This window comes from Zosterops lateralis, assembly GCF_965231275.1.
Source record: "Zosterops lateralis genome assembly, chromosome: 2".
NCBI classification, from domain to species: domain Eukaryota; kingdom Metazoa; phylum Chordata; class Aves; order Passeriformes; family Zosteropidae; genus Zosterops; species Zosterops lateralis.
Genome location: NC_139763.1, coordinates 66,418,957 through 66,446,410, shown reverse-complemented (window position 1 = coordinate 66,446,410; position 27,454 = coordinate 66,418,957). Strand labels below are relative to the sequence as shown.

The 27,454-nt window shown below is 35.0% G+C and overlaps 1 protein-coding gene across 5 annotated transcripts in view; it reads right to left on the bottom strand.

Moving 5' to 3' along the window:
• POSTN (periostin) overlaps window positions 1-22,241 on the bottom strand; it is a 31,530-nt gene extending 9,289 nt beyond the window's left edge. For 4 of the 5 annotated variants that reach the window (XM_083855577.1, XM_083855573.1, XM_083855574.1 and 1 more), the window contains exons 1-17: window positions 22,093-22,241; window positions 20,512-20,610; window positions 16,472-16,536; window positions 15,078-15,235; window positions 14,279-14,443; window positions 13,296-13,442; window positions 12,257-12,398; window positions 11,437-11,649; window positions 11,145-11,279; window positions 9,601-9,749; window positions 8,999-9,135; window positions 8,026-8,156; window positions 6,178-6,308; window positions 5,909-6,011; window positions 5,444-5,511; window positions 4,847-4,892; window positions 2,701-2,748 (exon numbers count right to left, since the gene is read on the bottom strand). In XM_083855577.1, coding sequence (XP_083711703.1) covers window positions 2,701-2,748; window positions 4,847-4,892; window positions 5,444-5,511; window positions 5,909-6,011; window positions 6,178-6,308; window positions 8,026-8,156; window positions 8,999-9,135; window positions 9,601-9,749; window positions 11,145-11,279; window positions 11,437-11,649; window positions 12,257-12,398; window positions 13,296-13,442; window positions 14,279-14,443; window positions 15,078-15,235; window positions 16,472-16,536; window positions 20,512-20,610; window positions 22,093-22,214 — 2,059 coding nt within the window. In that variant the 5' untranslated portion in view covers window positions 22,215-22,241. The remainder of the gene's footprint in view (window positions 1-2,700; window positions 2,749-4,846; window positions 4,893-5,443; window positions 5,512-5,908; window positions 6,012-6,177; window positions 6,309-8,025; window positions 8,157-8,998; window positions 9,136-9,600; window positions 9,750-11,144; window positions 11,280-11,436; window positions 11,650-12,256; window positions 12,399-13,295; window positions 13,443-14,278; window positions 14,444-15,077; window positions 15,236-16,471; window positions 16,537-20,511; window positions 20,611-22,092) is intronic. The other variant, XM_083855575.1, reaches the window with a different exon arrangement.
• Between the last annotated feature and the right edge of the window lie 5,213 nt (window positions 22,242-27,454).

Sequence of the window (27,454 nt, the reverse complement as noted above, 5' to 3'; positions counted from 1 at the left end):
TACTTTTTAAATTATTTTTATTATTTGTTGCTTTTGAGGTTCTTTTATTTGTTGTTTTGGAGCTTCTTTTCTTTTTTGCTTTGAGTTGTTTTTTACATTGCTTTTTTCCCCCTTCGTATTTAAGACTTGGCCAGTGTTCACACAGTTTTGAAAAAAAACAAACCAAAAAGCAAAATTCTGTGATCAGCTGGAATGGCTGTAAGCATATTTATCAGCATTACTGACTATCATTATCATGGATGAGGTCATCTTGATTATGCTGATCCAAATGCATCTCTGTCTGACGTGCTAAAGGAGGAGATACTGAGTAAATTAGGAACATACCATCAATTAGCTGTAATAATATGGTTCTTCTCTAATGAGTGCTGTGGGACTCCTTCTACTTAATAAGCTGCTGTAAAACAAACTTTCTTTATTCCTTATTCAGAGGCAGAAACTTAGCATAATCCATCTTTTTTACTTTCCTTACAAATCCCTTAGATATCTTTATATGAATTTTTGTACAAGTTGATTGTGAATTGATTTTTTCCATAATTACTGATCAGAAATTAACAACATCTTTTAAATATGTGTGCCTCCTGTTAATTGTTGAAAATGGTCATTTTAGGCTACCTTCAATAATAATAATAAAAAGATTGCATAAATTAGAATTTAGAGGTAAATAATTCATTTATTTGTTGCAGATTATATGATAGAATCATAAAGATTCCCTGTTCTTACAGACCTCTACTAATCTATTCTGAGTCCTAAACAGCCACACAAGCCATCACTTCTTTTATTTTCTAACAGGTGTGAATAAAAACTATTTATAAATATTTTAAAGAAACTGTCTTAGAAGACTCATTCCTGTGCTTCTGTTTTAAACTTAGAGGAGTTTTTTACATGTTGAGAATCCATTAAATACCAATTTACATTGATACCAGTGATGAATATAAATGAAATAATGTAAAAGTTTTATCTATGAATGTTTATAAATGCTTTATATTCACATTTCTCAATAACTGCACTGTTTCACGTGATTGATACAGCAGATGTGTGCAAACCAAAAGGTGAGAGTATAGCCAGCTATATTGCCTAGTCTAGGATCAATCCTTTGAATATTTTATCTGGTAAGACTTGGGTTTCAGTCGGATTTAACCGTTTACATCTGTTTAATCTTTTAAATCCTAAACATGCCCAGGTACAAAAAATGGAAGCACGACACAATCAGAAAACACTAAGACAGGAAAAGACACACATCCCTCTCTAAACTTGGCAGAGAGAGATGTAATTTTTTTTTAGTGGAAATCGCCCTTGCATCATGGTCTAGTAGAACTTCCTGACAAAAATTAACATTTAACTTTGGCAGCTTTTATTTACAGACTGTTGTGGATTTAGGTAGTTCTGATGCCATCTGCCACTCACTACTGTTACTGAGAAAGCTCAGAAGTGACAGAACTGGTTTTATTTGCTCAATATCTGAATCAATTATAAGCAGAAAGGCAGCACTGGCCAGAGATTCCACATTATCTGGATTGTGTCCCAAAGCAGAAATACTGTACTGAAAATGGAAAGGAGCAGGCCTCCAATACTCACTGACTTTTTTTTCCTCTAGTTAGTGAATAAAATTAGTTCTACATTTGACTATACAAGTGCTCAGACATGTCATTTTTTCTTTAAAAGACAATTTTATTTCAGTTAATATTCAGCTTCTAAACATCCTGTAAATCACCTAAACTATGTACTCTGTCTCTGGCATTAACAGAGCAGAAGAGGTACTTTCAGAGAGTGATTCACCCTTACCATAGGAAGATTTCTAAAATAGCTTGAATGAATTACATTATGAAATAATCTATCCATTTATATTGCACTGTGGATCTGATTTAATGATGGAGACTGGGCAACAAAGATCAGCATACATGTTAAATGGCCTCTAATCCTAAATGGGATGAAGCACAGACAAGCTCCTGAAAAAGTAAGCATTTGTGACTTCTTCTGGAAGGAAGTCCTCCCAGAAACACTGATTAAGCAGTTTGGATAAAATTTGCATTACATTTTAAACTGCCTTTTTCAGTTGAAATAAAAAAAAAAAAATCCCTTTCAGCATTTTTATTCCAACAGGAAGCTCGATCTCATCAGCTTTACTTAAGTTATAAATCACAAGTGATTTTAGCAGCCCCAGCCCCACATTTTTTTTCTCTTCAGTCCCACTACTAATCTTTAAGTCATGCTTCTGTATGGAGAAATAAAGAAAGCCAAAGATTGGGTGGATATAATTTTCAGGCATCAAACAGATATTGGTAGTTAGAACTGATTGAAAATTATAGAAAAATGAACTATTATTTTTTCTTCAAAGTATAAGAAACACGTCTACTTTAAAATATCTATTTTAACTTTTTCAAAAAAAGGAAATGTCTTTAGTGAAAAACAAAGGGGATAAAATCAATGGTTTGAAAAAAGATTATTTAAGATACTTTTAAATAACCATTGAAAAAGCATAAAACTAATTTGGGGAGAAAAACCATGGGTAATCTTTTCATACAAAATATTTCAGTCAGTTCTAATTGCAATATTTGTATCTTTGCTTTTCCAGCAAAGTGCTTAGCATCCTGGACTTGCTAGGAATAAAATGCATCCTGTTAAAGAAATATATTTAATATATATATTCTGAATATGTATATGAACATATGCAGAAAAATATATACCACAGGCCTCATTTACCTTCCTTTGTGATGATAGGCTGGACGTTGCTTTCAATTATGTTAATTTCTGAAAATATAGAAAATGGAATATACAGTGCATTCCATTCTTACAATTTCTTTGAGGCAATAATCAGTTAGGTTCGGTCTGCTCATAAGGATGTGGATAAAATCATAGATATTAATGAGTGGAATAACGACTCAAAAGGATCTAGAGTATGAATCTTGGTTCTGGGTATGAAATGCTGATCCACTTGGGTCACCTGCAGACAGTCTACGGATATGGATTTGCCTTTGAGCCTTATGAAACCCATGGGTCATGGTACCCATGGTGATGTATGGTACACAATAGAGAGGGCTTGTACAATTACCCACACAAAGTTTTGCACAATTCCCTGATGTGTTCTGCCTGATTATTGCCCTTTTCATCAGGGAACTGATCAGGCACACACAGGAAACCTTCTGGCATTCAGAACTATAGACAGAACATCACAGAAAATATGCCCTTGGGAGATCAAGTTATCCCTCTACACCCAGGACAGACTCAAATATTCATTGAACACCTCTGATAGTGATTTGATTCATACCCATCCACTGGAGAAGCCCACACTAATAGAGGTTCCAGTCTTCCTAGTCTTTCATTCAACTAAATCTACAGCTACAGCTTTCCAGATGTCCACAGTGAACTCTCTAGCTTAATTTTTACAGGCATTGCTTCCTGTGTTACTCTCACCGGCCTAAGATAATCATAGAGTATCTCCAGTTGGAAGAGATGCATAGGGATCATCAAGTCCAACTTCCTTCTGAAAGGACTACCTGAGACTATGCCATATGACCAAAGGTGGTGTCCAGAAGCTCCTTGAACTCTGTCAGGCTTGGTGCTGTGACCACTTTCCTGAGGAGCTTGTTCCAGTGGCTGACCACGCTCTGGGTGAAGATTTTTTTTCTAATGTCCTGTTTGAACTTTTTCCAAAGCAGCTTCATTCCATTTCCTCATGTCCCATCATTGGTCACCGTAAAGGAGACCAGCACATCCTCCACTGGCCTTCTTGGGAGAGCATGGGTTGCAATGGGGTCACTGCTCAGCAATGAGGTCACCCCTCAGCCTTCTCTTATCCAAAATGAACAAGCCAAGCGACCTCAATACCTCCTCATAAGTCTTGACCTCAAGACCTTTCAACATTTTGGTCACCCTCCAAAACAGTGGGACCAAAACTGTCCCCAGCACTTGAGGTGAGGCCACCCCAGAGCAGGACAATCCCCTCCCTTGCCCAGCTGGCAATGCTGTGCCTGATGCACCTCAGGACCCAGCTCACAGGTTGGCTATTTTGGCTGCTGGGGCTCTCTTGACTCATATTCAACTTGTCATCAAGGTGAATTACTCAGTTTTTTGTTCCAAGGTTTTTTTATCTTCAGTATGTCCATTCCCAATTTTCAAGAGTCTGATGTGATGGTTTCACTTTCCACTGTGAAATATGGGTAGAACTCCATTGGAATTTAATAATTTGTCTAAATTTATATTGGCTCACAAAGTTACAGCAGGATCTTTGTCTTCTAACAGCTAGTTTCAACACATACTCTATATTCAGAAATTAAATGCAAACCCTGAGAAAGGCTGCAAGAGAGCTAAAAGGGTTATTTTTTTATACATTTACTCCCTAAAGAGAAAATATTCTGAACAACTGTCTCTCATTAAAACCCCATGTTTGCACATATGGGAAACAAGGACTAAAGGGACACTGTCCCTCTGGAAATATTTATGAAAAAGAAAGCATCTTAGTGCACAGTCAATGATGCATCTTCAAGAGTGAGTACAGTACAATGCTACATCTTAGAGGAAGATACAACTCTGTTATGCTCCAAGCACTGAAACTTGGCTAAAAGCTGAAAAACAATCTTTTCCATATGTATCTTGTATACCCCAAGAGTTTGAACAGCTTACTTCAGGGTTACTTTCCAGTCACACATCTGGAAAGGGAAAAATACAGTAGCACAGCAGCCAGAAACATTCTACTTTGAGTCTTTCTCTTCCTTTTCTTCACTGGCACATCTTACTTTCCCAGAAATTGCTTTCTTCATTGAAAAAGAGATGTACAATTCCAAATTGGAATTGGCACCACTTAAAAAACAATATCCAACCCATCTGGAAGTATTTAAAATGAACTTACTGTAAAATGTCAGCGGAATCTCTTTGAAGGTACTGTCACGAACAAACTATAAAAACAGAAAAGCAATTTGTTTAACTTTTTGAAAAAGTAGCACTTGCCTTATAGTTTCCTTGTGAGTAGGATTCATTGCTTCATTGACCTAAAAGTTATGTGATGCTATTTGTCTAGGTTCTCTCATTCCTTGTTGAGGGAGAATATAATCTCAAGAGGATAGCTGAGCTTGATAAGGATGCCTACTTTTCTTCACAGGTTATTGATGCTGTTGGCTTTAATGGCATACAAATTAAATCACTGGTATTTTTTTTCAAATAAGTGATTCGTTTTCCAAGAGTGATAAAATTAACTAAAGAGCAGATTTGGGCCAGTTCACACTGAAGTTATCCAAATGCAAATATTCTACAGTTATTTGGGAATGAAAAACATAAATTATAACTGTTGAGTTCAGGGTATCATTCATGATTATATTTGGGTAACTGAGAGGTATTGAAGTATTGTCTACTGAAGAAAGAAAGGACCAGAGAATCACTTATGACTTATAATGTTCTCTGTTTCACAGATCCTGCCAGATAGAGACAGCAATAATTACTGAAAGAATACCTTAATTTGAATGTATTTAATCAACTTCTTCAGTATTGTGAGCAGCTGATCATTTCCAACAGGCAGTTCTGACAAAAGAAACAGGCATGTAAGAGGAAATGTACAACTCTATGCATTTTGCTTTGATTTACAGTGACCAGGAGATGCAATCCTTCTCAAACACTCACACAAGCATGTACTCAATATATATTATTCCATATCAGCAGAAAAGGTAGTCTTTGGCTAGTCTTGTCTTTCATACACTTTACTTTCATAAAATTCCAAAATTTTGCCAAGATTTCAAGCAAGGTTCTTCCACAAATGAGCACTGAGGTAAATTTTCTGTTTCAAATCCCTCATAAGAATTGTGTCTTTAACTTTTTTTTTTTTAAATTTAACTTTATTAACTTTGTAAAGTTATTGCAGTTACATAGCATGTAAACAGACTTGAAAGAGTGAGTACAAATTTAATGAAATAATACTCACCTGCTGGATACAGGAGTTTGTCAATGACATGAATGACACCATTTGTTGCCATGAGATCAGATTCTCTTGATTTCAGTTCATTAACCAGAAGAGTATCGTTCACCTGGTAAAGGATCAAAAGAGAACACAAATTATCAGGGACATTAGAAAACAACCCAAACCCTATTATACCACTTGGAGAAATGCATGCCACTCTATAATGTGGATAGACATGGAATATCAAATCTCTGTTACAAAGCTGTAGCAGGGAGATATTTTCTACACTTAACTGTTTTCAAGTAGAGTTTGCCTCCTTGGATGGTTTTAAGAATATTTGTTACACCAGGCTCAAAGCCACTTCCAATGAAAACTCCTTGTGTCAAGTGGTAAAGAAGAATATTCCTGAGAGCATTTTTGTCTCCTAAGTAAAAATAAAAAAGTAGGAATAAAAATTACGTGATAGGGGGTAGTTCTTTGAGGGAATTAAAAGGATTCACATACATTTCCACTAGAACGAAACACAATTTGTATGAAAATACCATGAAAACATACAATTTGAATTTGTTAAGATGATGACAAAGGGAAAAAGCCCAACTATATGACAAAAAAGGTACTCAGAACATAATGACAGAATCCTATGAGAAACCTTCTACATAGAACATTAAAGGGCTCAATGGAGCAATTAGAAGTATTGGGCTTGTCTGTTCTTACAGAGGGCAGAAGTGGCTTGGACAAGTTGGGAAAGGGGAAACTACCCTATTTTAGGGATGATTTCCATATTTCAAAAATGACATTCCTATGTGGGTTGAAAAGAAGAAAAAATGCAATATTTTCAAGACTGTCTTTAAAAAGAAATGTATTCTCTAGCCCAAGTTAATATCCTGATAGGACTCTCTGAGTCTATGGAGGTTTAGAGTCGTAGAATGGGCTGCAGAAAAACCATAACATCCCCAGAAGACAGAGTACCAAGCAGAGAAGCTTTAAAAGATATCTGTTTGCCATCACATGGAATATTGACCATTCTAAGTTTAATACTAGAATTACATTCTGATATTAGTTGTTGTTAGGAGCCCCAGCCTTGATGAAACTGCAATGGGAATCTTGTCTGGTCGTATTCTTTCCCTGACGTTTCTTTCAGTGAACGTTTTCCTTTTTTTCCCTGTGTTTTGTGCTCTGAACACTGATACTACTGCTTACTTACTTCACTGATGAAATCCAATTAAATGATCTTTTTCTTCCTAGTAAAATTAGCGCTGATATTTTGTGACTGGACCATTCATAAGTTACATTAAGTTACAGAAAAAGCCTAAACATGGCCGCTTCAAAGATTTTGTACAAACTATCAGATTACATTTGTAACTATACCATTACAGTTACTGGTTAAAATAATCCTTGGTTTGTATCTTTCTTACAGATAAACAAAGTATTTCTTTATATTTGTTAAAAGTTATATACTTTAAGCCTTAGTATTTATGGAGAAAGTAACATAATAATTTAAAAGAAAACCAAGACAGAATTCTAGAAAGTAACCTGGCAAAAAAACAAAAACAAAACAAAACAAAAAAGCAAAAACCAACAAAACCGAACCAAACCAAACCAAGCCAAACCCAAACCAAAAACAAACAAGCAAGCAAACAAACAAAAACTCCCCAAAAAAACCCAACCAACCAACCAACCAAAAAAACCCCCCAAAACCAAAAAATAACCCCAAAAACTTGTGAAAATATTATGAGGGCCAATGAAAGCATTAAGTAACTGAGTCACAATGATAGAAAAAATGGTGCATAAAGCCCCTTGAAAAGCAGAAGGGCAAATAAAATTGTCTTGTTAACTATGGGATTAGTCCAATATGGCATTGGACAACTTCAAGTTCTGAATTGAAGACAAAAATAATGGAAGCAACACAATAACATATTGAGGAGTGAAACTTAAATTTTAAAAAGCATTTTTTAAAAAGTAGTTTTTCCAAAAAGACATTTTCTCTATGCCCAAGAAGAAAATAATTTAGGGGATTCCTATAACCTCCTCTATGCAAAAGATAAACTGTTTCAGCAGACAGCTTTTGTGTGAGAGGTGCATTAGTCTCTTTTCCAATAATTTTACTTTGCTTATAATTCAAGGTTTTTTATGTTACTTACTTATCAGTATGTCCTTGTCATCATCAGTCAAACCTTTAAAGGCATCATTAGTTGGGACAAACAGAGTCCACTGTCCAGGCCGTGACAGAACATCATCCAAATCTGCAGCTTTCACCAGACTGAGGAAAATGCTGTTTACAATGAACAGACAGACCACAAATACATTTTGTTGGAATGTGGTGACTATAATTGGGTCCAGGTACTTAGTTTGCCCATTTTAATTTTTGATAGTGTTTCAGTTTTCAAACACTTTCACTGTTTCCCAGAAATAAAGATAGTGGAAGAGGAAAATGAGGGAAAAAAAAAAAAAAAAAAAGAAAAAAAAAAAAAAAGAAAAAAAAAAGAAAAAAAAAAAAGAAGAAAAAAGAAAAAAGAAAAAAAAGGAAAAGACAGTCTTAAAAGTAGCAGATAGAGGAAAAACTATTTGAAAACAATTTGTTGGCAGCCTGGATCAGAGCAGGATTCATCAAATAAAAACCCCTGCAGATCAAACAGATAAAAGGAGGATGCAAAAGATAGTTCTTGCTCTAGGAGTATTGAGATACTTGCAGAAAAAGGACAGAAATAAGTACTGGAAAGGTATACAATCCTGCTGCATCTATATGGAATTGTAGCCCTCATTAATTAAAACTACAGAGTCTATTGCATTTATAGTTCTGGATGTATCATTCAATTCCTTCTGTCCTCTTATTCCTCTTATTCTAGTGTCTTACAATCTTTTCCGCCATAAAAAACCATTCTAGCACAGAGTGTGGAAGCCTTTTCAGCATACAGCTGGAGAACACTTTCTTACCCCACATTTTTTTCTTTTTATGTTATTTGTGTAGGTAATAAACACTTCTTTGCCATCCCTGCTCTCAAAACCTCAACAAATCACATGCTCACAGGACAAAACTTTTTTTCAGACCAGCTGTGCTGTATGTAAAGGTACTCTCTGCAGGAAAATCTCAGTTCTGTCAATATTGCTACTCACCTAAAACGCTTATCATTTCTCAGCATTTCATGCAATGTCTTTTCTGCTGGATTGATGATCTGTCTGAAGACATGAATAAAACCGTTTCTTCCTTCTTTGCTTCCTCTGACCATGCATGAATTTTCAATACACACAGCCTTATTGAAAGAGAAACAAGTGTAGCTGTTTACACAATGTTAAAAATAACAACCATATGTGTTTCCTACAGTCAAATTGTGTGTTCTTGCCAGGACATTTGGCATTGGTTGAGAAAGCAGAAATAGTAAAATCTAGAATAAAATAGAATGGTGCAAATATTTTGAAATGATTTTTTGTGTGCGTTTTTCCCTTGAGAATATTCCTAATTAGTTCTAAAAATGAACTTTAAAATTTTGTAGTCAGCTGAGCACCCAGTTTGAAGTTCTGTTGCATTGACCCAAAGAGTTCTCCATGCAAACAAAGCTCAGATTGAGAAAGATCAGATTTTCATTTTCTGCTATCTTAAAAGTTTAAGAATTTTTTGCTAGATAGTCATAATGGTAAATGGTGGGGAGTGCATTCAGCTTTGGCTTTTATTGACTCTCCATTTTCATAGCTGGGTGCATTTTTTTAGAAAGACTTACCGTGCGATACACGAAGACTCTAAGTAGTTTTCCTCCAATTGTTTCCAGCTCTTGTCCATTGTACAGTTCATTGAGCCCAACTTTCACTTTTATAATGTGATTCTGCAGGATTGTTTTAAGAAGACGTTGATCCAGCCTTAAGGTGTCATCTACAAAGTCATTTAGATATCAACGTATAGTAATTTATATAGTGAATTTTTATTCAAATAAAGTTAAAAGACGCTGGAAATACTGAACCTTTCTATAAAATGCTTGAGTTAGAGCATGGACAAGTCTGTGTATACAGAAGGCATATTGTTTTGACCATTCCTCAAATTCAGCCAAGATCTTCTGACAGAGCCATGATTAATTACTGTAACTATATCTGATGATTGATATGTGGGCCTGCTCCACCTTCTGAATTACTGCTATACTTTGCATTAGATCTACTCCTTTCTACATGTGAACCTAAAATCTATCCAAATTTGCTTCTGTGGTAGTGAGACTCCACTGATAACAGGCAAGATGTCTATGAGGTCATCTCTGCAAATATACAAACACATGCTTTATGGTATATTTGTATCAGTTTCTCTCTGCTTTAATGTACTGAGAAATTTTTTTTTATATTTCCTGGATTTAACTGGGATAGAGTCAATTTTTTTCCTAGCAGGTCCTACAGTGCTGAGTTTTGGGTTTAGTATAATGTTAATAGTATAAGTTTAGTATAACTACAATGTTGATAACACACTGATCTGTTCTGAGCAGTGCTCACCCTAAGCCAAGAACATCTCAGTGTCCCATGCTCTGCCAGTGGGCAGGTGCACGACAGGCTGGGAGGGAGCGTGGCCAGGACAGGTGACCCGAACTGGCCAAAGGGATATCCCATACCATAAATTGTCATGCCCAGTATATAAACTGGAGAAAACTGGCTGGGAGGTGCCAGTCACTGGCTGGGCATAGGTCAGTTGGTAGTGGGTATCATGTGTCACCTGTTTCTCTTAGGTTTTAATTATCTTCTATTTATTTATTTATTTATTTATTTTTATTGCTATTAATAATATTAGTATTATTAATATTATTTTACTTTGTTACACTTAGTAAATTGTTCTTATATAAACCTATGAGGTTTTTTTACTTTTTTTTACCTGATTCTCCCCATCCCAGAGTGGAGGAAAGAGGGGAGTGATCAAGTGGATGTGTGGTACTTAGCTGTTGACTGGAATTAAACCACTGCATATGTTTAATAAGTTTTGAATTTAATGGAAGTAACGTAAGCATTAAGGAAACTGGCTCTTCATTAAAAGAGTCATTCCTACAATCTTTCTGTGCATATTTTGTATCTTATTTTAGTCCATTTGCAAATTATATGACTGAAAACAAGTTATGCAGTCTGATTAGGCTTGTTTTGTCTTTCTATGAGGTATGTAATTTGAAAAGATGAAGTCATTCTATTTGTCTATGATGCTCTAGCAGTGAGACTGAGAACAAATACTGGGAGTTATTTAGAAAACTGTCAGGGTAGTATAAATTCTTGTTTATTTTGATAATCTTTTAGGGCTACTAACCTGAGAAAGCACCATTCAGAGGTGCCAGGAGAGTGTATTGGCCTTCTGGCCTTAGAGAAGATGCCAGTCCTAGCTGTGCCACCAGGTCTGTAAATGTAGTCTGCTGAGCACCTCCAAGCTCAATGACTTGTTTGGCTGCAAATAAAGAATTCAGAGAAGTTATTTTAACACACATCTTCCTATTCTTGATTTGGATTCTCCATGCTTATCCAGAACTATAAATCTGAGGTAATCTGGGTAAGGTTATGGAAAGTATCTTCAGTGCAACAAGATTTTCATACACATCACTGACCAGAATCAGGAATTAGGACTTGATCAATGAGGTGGATGACACCATTGCTTGTCACAATATCTTTGCGTTTCACCATTTTCACTCCATTCACAGTCAGACTTTCACCATCACAACCAACTTCAACAGTGTGTCCTTCCAAGGTTTCATAGACAGCTCCACCTGTGATGGCTTCTGAGCACTGGAGAGTATTTAATATATGGAACTTCACAAGAGCTGCAGAGAAAAGAGCAGGAATTTAATAGGTGTAGGTGTTTGGACACATATTCCTGTACCTATAATCCACATATAGGAGTGGAATAAAGTATTCCAGCTACACTATTTGTAATTAATTTCACTCACAGATGCTTTATTTAAATTTAATTATACTGTAAGCCTCTAAATAGCATTTATGGTCAAAACTATTTGGCATCCCTCATATTATTAAAACTGTATTGGTTATGAGACAGTCTGCTGGCAACTGCATATGATATGCTCCAAAAGGACCTATGAATACAAAACTCCATGGGCTATGCAAAGGTATAAGAGAATTTCATATTTGGATAGCCCTGAATTTCTAGGGACAGGAATGTCTACCAGATATATGCAGTTGAACTATATAGAAATGTGCCTATATTTTCACAGTTCCCTTTAAACTGCTTTAGAGACTAACATTTCAGTAACTTTCTCTCCTTATGCAAGTGGAAAAATTAGACACAGAAGAAATAATTCCTCCTACACACATGACAGTAGAGGTCCTTAATTCCAGACCTCCAAGGATAATGTATTTTCTGCCTCCTGATCCACTCATACATATTTCTCATTTGCAAAAAAGTTTAAATACCTTCAGAAGCCACCTTGTCACTCATGATTCTTTCTAAAACTCCCCTTGGAAGTCTCTCAAAAGCTTCATTAGTAGGAGCAAAGAGCGTGTAATGACCAGGTCTTCCAAGAATATCCATGACACCTGATGTAATGGCAGGAGCCTAAAATATAATTTTTTCTTTTAATGCTGATTATTTGAAATATTACCAAAATACATTATCTGTCTAGTTTCACCTCTTGGCCAGTGATACCTGAATGCTGGACTGAGATAATAGTGTTTTAAAAAGATAGGCCATGAATGTTATAGAAAGATGAAAAAATTAGTCAACAGAGGATTTGCTTTTTTAACCAAAAACTAGAAAGTGTTGGGTTTTATATTAAGTTTTTAAAAGAGATTAAATGTTGCTATTGCCTGCAACTATCATGAACTGGATATGAGTGATTCAGAGATCTTCTCCACCTTTATGCCTCTGCATTTAAAATTCCTTTTTGCATGTATTAAGGAAATGGAAAATGGAAAAGAACAATAGTTATTTGCAAACCAGCGGCATATTTTTTTAAATATGCAGCAGAAAATCCTATTATACTGTGCAGACACATTTTTCAGAAGATGGAAAAAATAGAAACTTGGATAATTTCTAATCATACTTCCTCTGTGCAAGAAAAATCATTCTTATGTGCATCTACTGCTGCTCTAAAACTTCCTGTGAGTCAGGTTCTGAAATTTATTTGGAGTCTTTACCAATTTTTTATTATCCATTTTGAAATTGTTCTTATTTATCTAACACCGGACACTGTAACTTCATGCTCACATTTCATTTTCTCAGTGCTTGAAGAGAAGACACATTTTATGTACAGGGACACATTTTGTCCTATTGACATTGCCTTTTTTTCATAGCTAGATTTGCAATATTAAGAGCTGAAGCTCTTAATTTAATTTATTTCTCTCTCTTACTGAGCTGAGCTTTCTTACTTCCAGGTATCATAAACACATAAAAAAGGAATAAAAAAGCCCTCCCTAAATAAACAGAGAAGAGTGTTTATTTTTATCCACTTACTCTAAATGATGAAAGATCATCCTCTATTTCAATGAAATCTTGAATGGTATTTCCAACAGAAGTCAGGACACGATCAACGACATGGACAACACCATTGGTAGCAATCTGGTTGCCATGGATAATCCTGGCACAGTTAACAGTAACAACCTATATTTGAAGAATCAAGCAGTAAAATATTAAATATTAATTTGATCACAACCTTGGAATCTGACTCTCACAGACTGGCAATGTATGTACTGTACATTGTGCATTCACTGTTATTTCAGTTGTTTTTTTCAAAATTTGAAGTAAAGCTTAGTAAGATTTGAAATTTTGACTAAACTTCTAAGAAGGTGGCAGCAGATTTAATCAGGTTACCTTGATTTCATATTCATGTTTAATTTCTTACTACAATCATTCTTTTTTTTTTTTTTTTTTTTTTTTTTTTTTTTTTTTCTTATCTGGATGATATGGTGATTGTATTTTAGCAATGCAACCTGTAGATAAACAAGCATTTTGTTCCATCTAAGACAACAAAGATGAGTGACTTAACTGGGAGGTTTATAGCATTTATACAAACTATTTTTTTTTCTACCCAAATAATGGATATATGTTTCCTACAACTTTCAATGCTCCTACCATGCACTCAAATTCAAATAAAAGATCTGATTTGATGCTATTTAGCAAAACTATGAAAATTAATAGTAGATTTTGCTGTCAAATTTATTATGATCGTGTATTTTGACCAAAAAAGGCTTTGTCTTTTATGAAGAAAGTGCATTTTCATTTGAACTTTGATTTCTAAACAGCACAAGGTTAACTCATTCTTTCTTAGTGGTTAGTCTACACAGGAGTCAAACATTCTTCAAGAGAATATTTATTTTTGTCAGTGGCAACTGACTTGGTAGACGGTAAACCTTTGATAATTTATTTTCTTAGTTGCATAAGGAAATAAAGACTACAACTAAATACATATCTTAGCAGGAAAAAGACAATAGACTTACCCCATTTGGATAATGGTTAATAAGCAATTTCTGGCCATTATACATAGACACCAGGGTCATGCCATTCTTAAGATCTTTCGTCAACATTCGCTTGTTTAACATGTGGTGGTGGAGAGCATTATACAGTTCAATATTTACATTGTCAACCAAATTCCTGTGAATTTCCTGAAGAAAAAAAGGACTTCCATTAATTAGAAGCTTCAAAACATTCTTCCACTCAGAAATGTATTGTTTTACCTTAGTATATGTTTTCAACACAATCAGCATTTGTTAGGGAAGACAACTTTGATGCCTATAAATCTGCCTCTACTTAAATGATATTTAAATCTGATTTGCTCACAAATGGAAAACGAGGCTTCATCATAGACAAGTCATTGGAGGAGCTTTAATTCAATGTTTATTGAATTACTAAAAATTTAGTAAAATCATTGCTAAAAGAAGGACACCTGAAATTACTGAAAATGTGCAGCCACACACCATGCAGCTGCTGGAATTCCTAGGAGTTTCCCTGAAACTATGTCAATAAAATTAACGATACTAATATGTGCCAAGCAAATGTTTAAATAAGAAGAAATTACAGTTGCTTAGTACTTCTGAAAGTAAACCCAGCCTCTTTAGCTCCAGAAACATATGTTAAACATGTAGATTATTTCATTATTACTTGTATTATATCCTTCTATGTCTAAAATCTCGACACTATTTCTAATCTAATTTATCCCAGCTTAGCTGCTTCAGCTAAAATATTTAACTCATGCACTTGCACACAGAAACACAGACACACACATATACACACACTTACTGAATCTAATTGGTCCCAGGCTTCATTGCTTGGTGCAAAGAAAGTGAATGATCCTCGTCCCTCAATCTCTTCTCTCAGCTTTGATATGTCAGAGTACTGCTGTGTGGAGGTAGCTCCCACAATACCAAGGGTACCATATACATGATCAATAGGAGCAACTAAAATAAACATGAGGTAAGAATATTGTAAACTCTTCAGTCCCTCAGTTTATCACAATCAAAATTTCTTTGTGTCTTTTGGATGCATAATAGTTCTGAAACTGTTTAAGTCAGTATTAAACAACGTGTTTAGATTAAAAATTCCATTGTCAATAACTCAAAAATCATCTAAGCACATCTGCTTGCTATTGCTTTTTGTGTTTTTCTTAATGAAAAATTAAATCAAACAATACTGAATATTATAAAGTTTCCTTTAGAAGAGCCATTATATTTTGTATTAATGAGAGGCTATCCATTTATAATAACAAAAAAATGGAGTGGGTCTCATTGGGTCATGACGGATCAGAATTATTTTCATGAGGCCTCTTACTCTTCTTCCAGTGTCTGGTTTATGCATATGCTGATCCATCCAAAGAGTAAGAATGCCCATAGTTTCACAGTTAAAACATGGCTACATGAGAACAACATTCATCTCTCCTAATTTTAAACATCTAGAAGTGATACATTTGCATGCAGTCTAATGGTTCTTGGCTCTTTTTTTGGTTATGGACAAGAACAAGTGATTCTATTGTGTGATTGTTCTCATCGTACTCTCTCAGCGTCTGAAGAGAGATTAATTTATCTAAACAAAATTACTATGCATTATTAAACATAAAAGGATTATTTCAGATATAGGGATCGAAAACTATGAAATGTATTCCTTCTCATGCTACCCTTTCCTGCTGCAATTAGTTTTATTTTTACAAAGCAGAATAGCATAAATAGGAGAGATGAAGAATTTCTGTCTTCATTTGCACTCTTTCTTTGATAAAGGCAATAAGACACTTTAGGTAAATTAGATTCAAGTTTTTTCAGATAAAGGAAAATACAAAATTTAGATATGCTCCATCTTGTGTCCTGGCTTTCTGACCACACCAGTATGCTTTAGACTAGTCTTGGATCTGATGGGAATAGGAATTAAAGTTATTCTTTGGCAGGTTTGGGAACTGAAGATACTACCAATTCTCACCAATCCAGAATCCAGAAGGAGACTGGAAATTCAACCTAAACTTTGTGATCAAATTCAGTGCTAACTGATTTTTAACTGTGTTTGCTGCATGCAAATGAAGCTGTGCATTCTTAGGCAGCACTTCTTAAAAAGAGGTAATCATTTCTCATGCTGACCACCTTTGAAACTCTGCTGTAATTGTAATTCTTTCCATATGCTGACTTATCCATAAGAAAATAAGCTTGTACCTGCAGGACATCCCCTCGTACCATCCATCTTCATATAGCCAGGACAGCACTCATATAACACAGTTCTGTGGGATATAGACAAAAGCACAAATAAATAATATACAGGAGAAATAAACTAATTTTAGCTAAGTCTAATTTAATTTTTATTATCGATTTTTAATTGCTAGCACATACTCTCCAGATATTCAGCCTTTTTTGTCATTCAGCCTTTTTTGTATGATTACAGATTGGTCATATTTTACTAAATGCAAAGTTTTTTAATTTAAAGAATGACTGCCATCATTAAATTTAAGCACTGGGAGGGAAATTGGGAGGGAACATGGGTCGGTTTATGGTACTTATGTGGAGTTACCAAAAGATGATGTGACTACAATGGCAGCTGAAGAACATTTATTTATCTATTGTGTGTTGGACAGATTGACATTGAAAAAAGAGGGAAAAAGGATGAAGACATTAAAATAATATCTTGGATGAAGGGTTGTAAAGGAAAATGAGAAATTTCAATGAACAGAATAGAAATTAAAGCGACAGAACTACATGAGGTCACCTACATACTGGTGATAGGAATTAACACTATTTCAGAGAAGGTCCTGTGAATGGTATGGTGATAAAAATTGGGATAAGAGAGCTCTGTTTTTCAAAGACAAATTTGAGGAAGCTCAGGAATGAGGGAGAGAACTAATTAAGAACAGACATAAAACTGGTTATAGAGAAGGAAGTCACTGAAAATTGGATGGATGGACACAAGGGAAAGTTCACAGGTAAATGCAGTGAGGATGAAAGTCAGAATACAAGAAATCAAAACCAGAGTTTAAAAAGCATGTCATCACATCACAACTTTAGCATTGACGGAGCCCAGGAAATGTTATATAATTATCTCAATAAAATACTGTCATTCTCAAATATACATAAGCTACACATAACAGCAAACCAGAGCTGAATGATGATTCTGTAATGCAATGTTTATTTTAACATTGTGTTTCTTATAATATATAATGTCTTCTTAATTAATAGACAGAAATAAGAGTTCTACTATTGACCTGTTTGAAAAATTCTCCTCTCTTACATGAAAATGCAAATTCACTGATGCTATCACAGAGGTAATTTTGGCTCCTTGGAAGAAATTTAATACATTAAACTTCAGGTATTATTTTTCAAATGATGGTACACTGTGCAGTATACAGTGCACCACAATGACATCACTGTTTTACATAATAGATTTATTTTTATAGGTGTGGCTGATGTTTGCTGTTCAAAAGTTCTGAACTCTAATTTCTTTAAGGTTTTTACTGTGTCTTTAACCACTGCAGTCCGGCTCTTAATTTTCAGAAGCTTTGGTGGCAGCTGAGTAAATTTCTCTCATGTTTCATAATTTAAAGCTGACAAAAAGTTAACCACAACCACATTAAAATAAACAGTTTATTCAAATGAAAAGTTAGAGTTAATATCTTCAACATTCAAACTACTTCAAGAGATTCCAAAATAAAGCAGGCTGGAAGAAAAATAGTAATAAACAGCATGATTGAAAAAGTGAGGATTATAATTCCATGAAAGAGCGCTGGTGAAGATGATTTTTTTTTTCAACACAATCTTTTATTTCTCCATTCTACAAAATATTTTTTCTCCATTCCCTGACATGTATGTACATACATGACATATTCACCCTTCTGCCATGAGCATATTTTCAACTGAAAAGCCATATATTGAAAGTATTTGTATAGTTCTTTTAGTACATCTCTTTCTTTCTTCAAAGCAATACACTCAAGGCTAGTTCTTGGGAATGCATGGATAGCATACAATTTAGGCTACAGATTTTTACACTAATGATGAGCCTTTTACTCTTAGTCCTTCCTGCATCCTTGCCAGATGGCAATAAAATGCCATTTTTTAAGAAAAAATCCATAATAATCTGACTACCTAATTTAAAAATAAAAAAAAAGTGTAGCAGAATAGGAATCAAAACGTTCTCCCAACTGTGTGAACTGCTTTGTCATGAGAAAATATTTTTTCCTTCCATGAAGTAGAAAATCTTTCCCCCTCATCCCATGGGAAGCTATGAAAAATTGCAGTTTAATTAGCTTTTGGAAAAAGGAAAGAGGCAGCTAAGTCATCATCATCATCATGGCAAGTTTCATCCTCATACCACATCCAACAATGATACAATTAATGAAAGACAGAAAACTGGCTGAAGAATATAATTAAGAAGAAAATGCTTCTTCAGCCAAGTATTACAAGATCAGTGCCTTTTTTACCACATATCTTGTTATGCACAGCCCAGGCTTCTTTTCATTTATCAAGTTCCTGCTTATATTATTCATTTTATTATTCTCTTACAGTTTTCTGCAGTTAGAAGGTTCTTTAACTGTGCCCAAAATGTAAGAAAGGTGGGATAGGAGAAGAGAGATTTCTATGGAACATCATCCTACAATGAGATTAGAACCAGATAAAACTTGTTGGAAGATGCAGTTCCTCAGTATCTACACCACCTGTGTGTAGGGACAGCACACAGGGGAAGTGCCACCTCAGACCAGACCAGAAATTATCCTCACATGCATCCCTACTAGCTCAGTATAAGCATGTGGCCAAAAGAAGAAAGAAAGCAATTATTCAGATAAGAAACCAATGTTGTGTTCTTGAGGTTTGGGAGGGGGGTGTTTCTTTGTTTGTCTTGGTGGATATTTGTTTGGTTGGGCTTTTTTAATTTTTTTTTTTTTTAAGGTTTATTGTTGTTGCTGTTACTGTCTCTTTTTTTTTTTTTTTTTTTTTTTTTTTTTTTTTTTTTTTTTTTAGTACAACATTGTCCTGACCTCATCCAAAGGAGTATATTCCAAAGGAAAAAGACAGAACAGCACTACCTTAATCCTTGTTATTCTTGGCTAATAGAGCCAGTTTTCAGTTTATTCAAATCAGCTCTGTGACTCATCTGTTTCTACTTCTTGCTGGCATGGAGACAAAATACTGCTGAGAAACAGTGGAAAGACTTTTGGTCCAACAAATGCTGATTTTAGGAAATTTGTATGTTACACTCCCATTGTAAACGGGAATTGCACATAATAAAAACTTTCAACATTTTACAGATATAAGTTAGGGACGACTTGTTAACGTGGAGATATTGACATGAGAAGAGCTGTTGTCATTTGCATTAGCATTTGTATTGGAGTAACCTCTTTAGGCTTTAGGTCTGTATGTCTGGTTTTAGTGTGCAGAGTGAAAAACTAATTAACGGCTAAGACTAAGTCATAACAGATGCTTTATTATAACCACAAATAGCCCTCAAACAACCCTCAGGAGTTCTATGACTCAACTTATTCTCACACACATTCTTTTCCTCATCTAGCCTTGCTCCGTGAGTTCTTGTACGATTTTGTGTAGACTGTCATGACCAAATCCACCCAGCCTCACTGCTCTATGTCCTCCTCTGGTTGGCTGTATTAGACTCTTTGGGGGCAAGCACAAGGGTTTACATGTTTTACAGCTAATGTTTTACAACTAACATTCCTCTAAATTCTGGTCATGAAGAGAACTAAGTCTCCATGTGACTTCAGTTCAATGAGTCTAAATTGCCTATTGCTTCAAACTATCTTTCCTAACACATGAAGTTTTCTATCACTGCTTAACATATTTTGCTTCTAGAGCTTGGAAAAAATAATGAATTCCCTCAGATTCATTCTGAGAGCAGATTTTCTTTCATGGGAAGACATGATATCTGTCTAGGAATAAAACCACAGAAGTAGGTCGCTTTCCAAAACTGCCTGTGAGAATATTCATGTTCCACTGTAAGCATTTTCAGGAAATACCCTTCTTCCCAATGTGTCTGTGGTAGAATAAAATTTAGTGCCAAAGTTGTCAGTAGTATGGCAGACTTTACTGAAAAGGTGAAGTGTTTTGGATGATTTGCAGTGTACCCAGAGAAGGAAAGGGGAAGTCAGTATTGCAATGCCACCTGGAGGAGAAGTAAAGATTCTAATATAAACTAAAAACAGTTAGTTTGTCTGCAATCTCAAACAATGGAGAATAGTTTGGAAGCAGAGCATACTTACGCTTTCTTTCCACAGATAGCTTGCTGGTACCAGTTTCTGCAAGTGCTGAAGTATTTCTTTTTTGTTCCCATAACTTGCTGAAGAGCACAGACGTTTGGGCTGTGGGTGCAGTGAGAAACATTTTAAAAATAAGTTTTTGTACCTGAAAAATTCTACCTGAAATAGTAGCAAATAGTAGCAAATTCTCACTCCTGTCGAGTAAGAAAATAACATCTGGCTTCAGTTCTCAGGACAGGTGTGTTTTGAAGTAGCCACAGTGGAAGCTCTTGGGACTACCCAGCTGGAATCCTTGGCAAGTCCACCCTCCCTGCAGTGACAGAAGCTTCCCCTTCATTCTGTTTTGACCCTGTGTCTCTGATGGGCAGTGATCACCAGCCATGCCTAGGCAAGTCTCGATATCCATTTCTCCCTTCCCCCTGTGAAGTGAATTACCAGCCACCGGGGACCAGGGAATACCATGAGGCTCTTTTCATTAAAGTTTTTGTCTTTTACACATCTGTGCAGCTGAAAGTCATGGGGAGATGGGGAAGAAAAGTGCCTTGTTCTTTATGGAGAAGGAAGCCCTGTCTTCTGTAAATCAATCAGCTGTTTTGATTACCAACCATTTGGAGTACCGCAGGCACCTAAATAAACATTCTGGGAATTACTGGGGACCAAAGGGTAAATTGGCATGTCAATAAAAGGAGTCACAGACTTCAGAGGAGGAATTCCTTAGCATCGTGGTGTACAAAGATGAATTTTTTATGGTCAAATTCCATGGAGCAAAGGCATTTTATCTCTAATTTTTATACTTCTGCAATTTAAAAAATTCATCAGTTTAGAAGTTAAAATATATACTTTACATTGCTGGAAAGCCAGGGAGCTTTTTTATTTGAAAAGCTAAAAACCTTTGAAAAGCGTGTGTGTTAGCAGGCAGTGGGAAGATAGGATGGTAAACAACTCTTATTCACAGAATGTTTTTTGCTTAAGAAGACTAGAGGAAAATATCTTTAGGCACATGTGTTTCCCTGACACCAGCTGTTCAAATTATTTCCATGTCTCCGAGCAGCCTGGCTTGTAAGCATTGCCTTTTGGAAGCCCTGCTGAGCAGGGCTGCATTGCTCTAGTGGAAACAGAAGTTTCACAAAGGATTCCCAGTATATATTCCTATGTAAGGAAACATTTAAATAGAGTTCACAATTTTCATCAGGATGGAATAAAGAGAGTAAATACTGTGGATAGCTATCAACTCTGCAAAAGTTTGAAAACATACATTAAACATTTCTGATATCCCGTTATAATACCTATAAACTGAAATTAATTTTGGTGATTCTGAATCACATTTTATCCATTGAGAAGTGGTGATCTTTGATTTCTTTCCATTTTATGAAGTTTAACAGTATTCTGTCTCCTTTTAAAACTCTGTGAAAAGCTTTTTATTCAGGAACAATTCTTGTAAAATGAATTTTAAAAGAAATTTCTACTTGAACGACAGTAAAAATTTACAGTAAAACATTACATGTAATGTAATGCTAGAAAAAAAGAGGAGAATAAAGATTAACAAGCTTCCTTTAAAATTAGAAATAAAAGCCAGTTACTTACCCCTGGTCGCGTGCCCTTATTCGACTATGAGTTAAAATCTTGTCATAGTGAGCATAAGCAGCTGCTCGTTCAACAGCAGACAACAAAAAAGCCGAAAAGGTGAATAAAAAAAAGATCTTCATCTTTAGTCCTCTGTTGCTTCTGGCAAGTCTAGAAGAGAGAATTGGCAAGGGGTCTGGAGAGCTGACAATTTATATACATGTTAGAAGGTGGTGGGAGGGAACCACAAGATCAACCTGAAACTTTGTACCACCCCCCTTAGAACAGCAGCTTTTGCTGCCAGCTTCAGGAACCCAAATCAGTACCATACATTAACCATATAAATAATTTCTTTTAATCCCCAAGTGATTAATTTCTTCCTTATTACAGAAGGCTTAACATTTTATTCTGCTGACACAACAACAGAGAGAGTTAGAGAAGTTTAGACTTTGACTTATGGTTTAGTATTTATAGTGCTGAGGCATCCAGGGGTCATGATCATTGCGTGTGGTTTTATTCAATCTTTATTCTGATTTTATTCAGAGGAAGCTGTTGTCTGTTCCCATAAGAACTGCATTGCTTTCCTTTGTTTTCCATGTGCTCACAGTTATCAGCTATGAGCTGTGTAACTAGTGAAGTTGATGAAAGTTTCAAATGCAGTTGCCTATAACCTGGAATAACATTTTTTGTCTTGAAAAAAAAAAAGCTGTGTTAGTACACATTCTGATTAAAAAGCAGTCAATCAAATGCAGTATTAGTTTGATAACAAGTACTGTTACATAATGCCTTCATTCAGAGCTTTATGTAATATATTATTACATATCATATCAAAATCTCAGACTATCTGAAAATTTGAATGCGTACCTTTCTGTACTTACTAGTCAGTCCTTCAAAGCCTCTTGTACAGTAAATGAAAGATGTAATTCTGAGCTGTAACTGAGGAAACTGAGGCAGAAGCAACAGGATCAAGCCTCCTATCAAGGGACAGTCTTAAGGATCCAGAGGCAGTTGGTGTTTGGACTGCAATACAGAAGTTTGAAATATTCATGTCAAGGAAAAAATTCTGCCATTTTTTAGATGTGTTTGCATAACACTTCACAGTTTCTAACATTGAGAGCCAAGACATTTGGTTAAATGGTATGTGGGCTTCTGTTCTATCATGACCTCTATGTACCCAACTTGCAAAAACCTCAAGATAGCCCATGGAAGTGCCAGCACCTCCTGATTAATGAACTCCATGCCTGAAACCTCACCAACAGATCCACTGATGGAGGTGATGGGTCAGTTCTGTGATTTCATATTACAAGCTTTAGGAGAATATCAGTGCTGTGCTCTTATTCCTCTCAGAGCTTTTTATTTCTTTCTGGTCTTTGCAGGAAAAAAATACTCTGAGAAATACCACCTCTTAAGTGTCTAGCTGTGATGTTTCAAGTTGCTAATTGGCCTTAGTTGAGTAGTCTTTGCAGTTCTCAATTTAAAGGTGAAAACATCAGAAGATACACTGTAAAATTAGCTTGAAAAACTTCAGAAAGTACCAGAATTGTCCCAGTAACCTGTCTTCTCAGAAGTCCCTCCCTCATCTCTGAGATCTCAGCATAGCTCAGGTTCTTCTTTTCCACACTTGCCATCTAGCACCAAAATATAGGTAGCAATTAATGTTGCTGCATGCATTGAGCTCTTGTTTACAGAGCTGTCCACCACAGTTAATGATGGAGCTATCTGAGCAGGACAACCATTTTTCTTTCCATAGTTTTCCAGTTTTCTGATTAATGACTCCATTTATTAATCAGAAAACTGAATTCAAATCTCAAAGAATGCCTTTTGTTCTCTGCATTAAGTACAATAGGCTATAATCCAATATTTAATAACAAGCCTGGTGACATCATTATACTATATTTAATGAGTCAACTGTTAGCAAAAAAATAGTAAATGCAGAGGTAAAACTCATTGAAATAAAGTAGCATAAGGAAATAAAATGAACATAGGCTTCATTTTCTGTAAAAATATCTAAATTCCTGACTGAGTTATTCTGGTGAGTGCTATATAAATGCACAGATCCTAAAATGGATAAAGCTTATCTTTCAATGGAGACTACCTTCTTGAAAATACCAATCCAAGAAGAATGGCACACTTTCAATTTAAAAACTTTTAGTAATAACAAAATAAAAAGCACAAAGAAGAAAAATAGTCAAATCACATTAATTGTATTCCTCATTTATGTTTATGGTGAACTGGATATAAAGAACAATATTGGAACCAGGTTCTTTTTTGCTTGTGATATAATGGCATGATGAACTGCATGGCAGAGTAACCGTTTAATAATTTGCCAATTAAAGTACTGCTCTAGTTAGCTAATGTGTTTTTTTTTTTGTTTTTTTTTTTTTTTTTTTTTTTTTTTTTCTCTCTTGCACCTTTTGCTACTTTATTTATTTTAACTTATTGTTTATCTAGCAGGTTGGCTACCCCACCAAGCTGCCACCTTAGTTTTTTTCTTCCCTCAGCTAAACGCTTTGTGCTATTGTATTTCCTAAGTGATGTGATGTTGAAGTTCTAATTATAAATGTTAAATATCTATTTATAAAATTGATGAAAACACCTAATGGATTTGAATTATTATTGTAGTAGTAAGAATCTTTATTATCCACAACAAAAGGAGTATATCCAAAAAAATACCTGAAATAAGAATAGAAAACATGTTGATTTTCATCTTCCAGAACACGCAAAGAAGCAAAGTCTAAGGTATCTACTATTCTGAACAGTTTATTATATTTCTCTAGAGACCTCTAGTGGAGAAAAATCTGTAGAGTCTTTTTCTGAAACCTGTATTAAGTGTTTACATTAAGAATTTTTTATATGATAAGCAATTCCTTTTATTATTCCTAAAGAGGATTAGTTTAACTATACAATACAAATTCTTTTTATTCAAGTATTTAGAGTTATGAATAACTCCTTTTACATCAAATCAAAGCAACAGAAACATCTGTCTATTAGTTATTTGTGGCCAATCCATAAAAATCTCAACATGATAGCAACATGATTCAGAAGAAGCCAGTACTAATTCTGGACTTAATTCTCTCTGGTCATTTACTGCAGGACTTAATAAAAAGAATTCTGCTCCTGAATAGAATTTTTTTAAAAGTTTAAATTTCATTTTTCACACATTGTGAAATATTTTTTCTTCTCATATTTCCACCTTTTTTCAATAACTAAATTTATTCTATTCACTGCTCTGTCTTTCCAAGTTTTAGCCACACTACGGCATTTATCAAAATAGCTTAATATAATTTTCCCCATGACATCAGCCAGTCAGCGTGTGACATAGCATGTATAGACATACATACATGGGAATTAAATCACAGAAAGCATTGCTACATGTAAAAACACGAAGATAGCTCATAGTCATCTGAATTTAGAAGAGAAGAAATGGAGAAAGGAAGAAATGAAAACTCAAAGTTGTCATTCTGGTGATTCAGAGCTGTAGATACTAATCAATACTTTGGTTCCTTCTGCATTGTAAGGAAACATGCATCTTTGGATATCCTTGGAATCTATAGGTATCTGGTTTTAAGCAAGTCAACAGGAGCTTTAAAATCTACCAGAGCTCTTAGAAAGCTATTTTATAGTCACATTTTGACGAAAGAAGAAATATTCCTAAATTTTAAAATATCATGTACATACTCCAGTTTTTGTATATTGACTTTATTCTATCATTTTAATGAATAGTGATTAGATTTAAAGTGTGATGTTCCTAGATGTTATTCTAAACTGACTTAAAGTATCTTGTGTGCTAATTTTTGGATCTGTTTTTCTTTAGAAAACTATATTTAAGGGTGATCTGTAAACCCAAGGAAGGATTGCTTCCAATAAATCTCTCCAAAATTTTTCATTGTATGGACCAATTCTTCTTATGAGTTTTAGGAAAAATCTACAGCCACAAACATCAATATATTCTGCTTTCACTGTGACACTAGAAATCCCAACAGATGAATTGTAATGTGCACATGGCAAATTTTTATAAAATACAGCAGTAAAGCATGAATTATATGGTCTGATTCCTCAATCCTGATCTGCACATTCAGATCAGTTACCTTGAAAACTTAAGTAAGGATAAGCATTCTTCCTCAGGAGAAAGAAATGTTGATTTCTCATCCAACAGCAGATGATACCGTTGCCACTGGCAAACAGTTGTTTTCTTCTTTATAGAATGAGCACATCTTCTAACAAGGCAGCCTGCAATAAAATCCAATGCATTCTGGCCTTCTTGTGCTTGTAAAGCAAGTGGCAAGCACCAGTGCAACAGTGAGATAAGAGGTGAGGGAGCCAATCCATAGGAGTTAAGAAGTCATTCAGGCAGCAGGAGAATGCAGTAGAGGGTCCCAAAGACATGGTAGACGCTTCACGGGTGTTTGTGTTGGGCACCACTAATTTTTTAAGTTTGCCCTGGAATTAGATGGTATGATAATGAACTACACTGTGTGTCTACACTCTGTCTTCTTTACTGCTTAAAAGAAAAAATCACAGCTAACAAAGAAAAATCCTACGAGTTTGCCAGTGCTATCCAATTTATTTAGTTAGTGAACATGCCTTGCACACTATATTTTTGGTTGAGGATGAAATGACAGCAAATTGTCAGTAGTAAGCATCCTAAATGGCCCAATCAAATGCTTATTCACACTGCTGGAAAGCTTTTAGAGATTTCAAAGGTCATTTTAACTACTCTAGTGCAGGTAAAATTTACCACACTTCTTGTTAACCAAAAGGTCATTTAGTGCAGTGTCTGTATTGTTGTGAACACTAAGGAGTGATCCCCAGGATATGCATATTGTACAAAGGGTAGCTGTTTCATCTAGTTTGAATTTTGTGATGGCTACTGTCAAGTTAAGGCAAAATTCTAAGGTTCTTGCTATTTACAAGCTGTATAATCCTGAATGCCACAAGTCTTTCCTGTAACTGCCGGACTTCAAGACCCAGAACATACAAGGGCATGAATCAAAACTGTGAGAAAGATGTCAGAATTTATGGATGTTGTGGTATAGTGGGTGTGTGGTGTGAAAAACATTATAATCAAATAATCATTATTTATGAGGAAAGAGATCTTTTAAGTTAGGCCTTTGATCAATAGCACTATAAAAAAGAGCTACTTTTGCTTTACATTAAGTGTAATATAAAAACATTTAGGAGTGGCTTGAAAACAAGCAAATACTTTCAGGTTTTATAAGGTGAAAGAAAGACAGCATTCTGGAAGATGTGAAAAAAAAAAAAAAATTACCAAAATTGAGGTGTAGTGAAACTTTAAACTTGCTCAGTTTGAGCTTGTGTATGTATCTATGGAATGAAAATGGATTTGACATTAAAATTACTTTTAATTATTGATTTTTGTCAT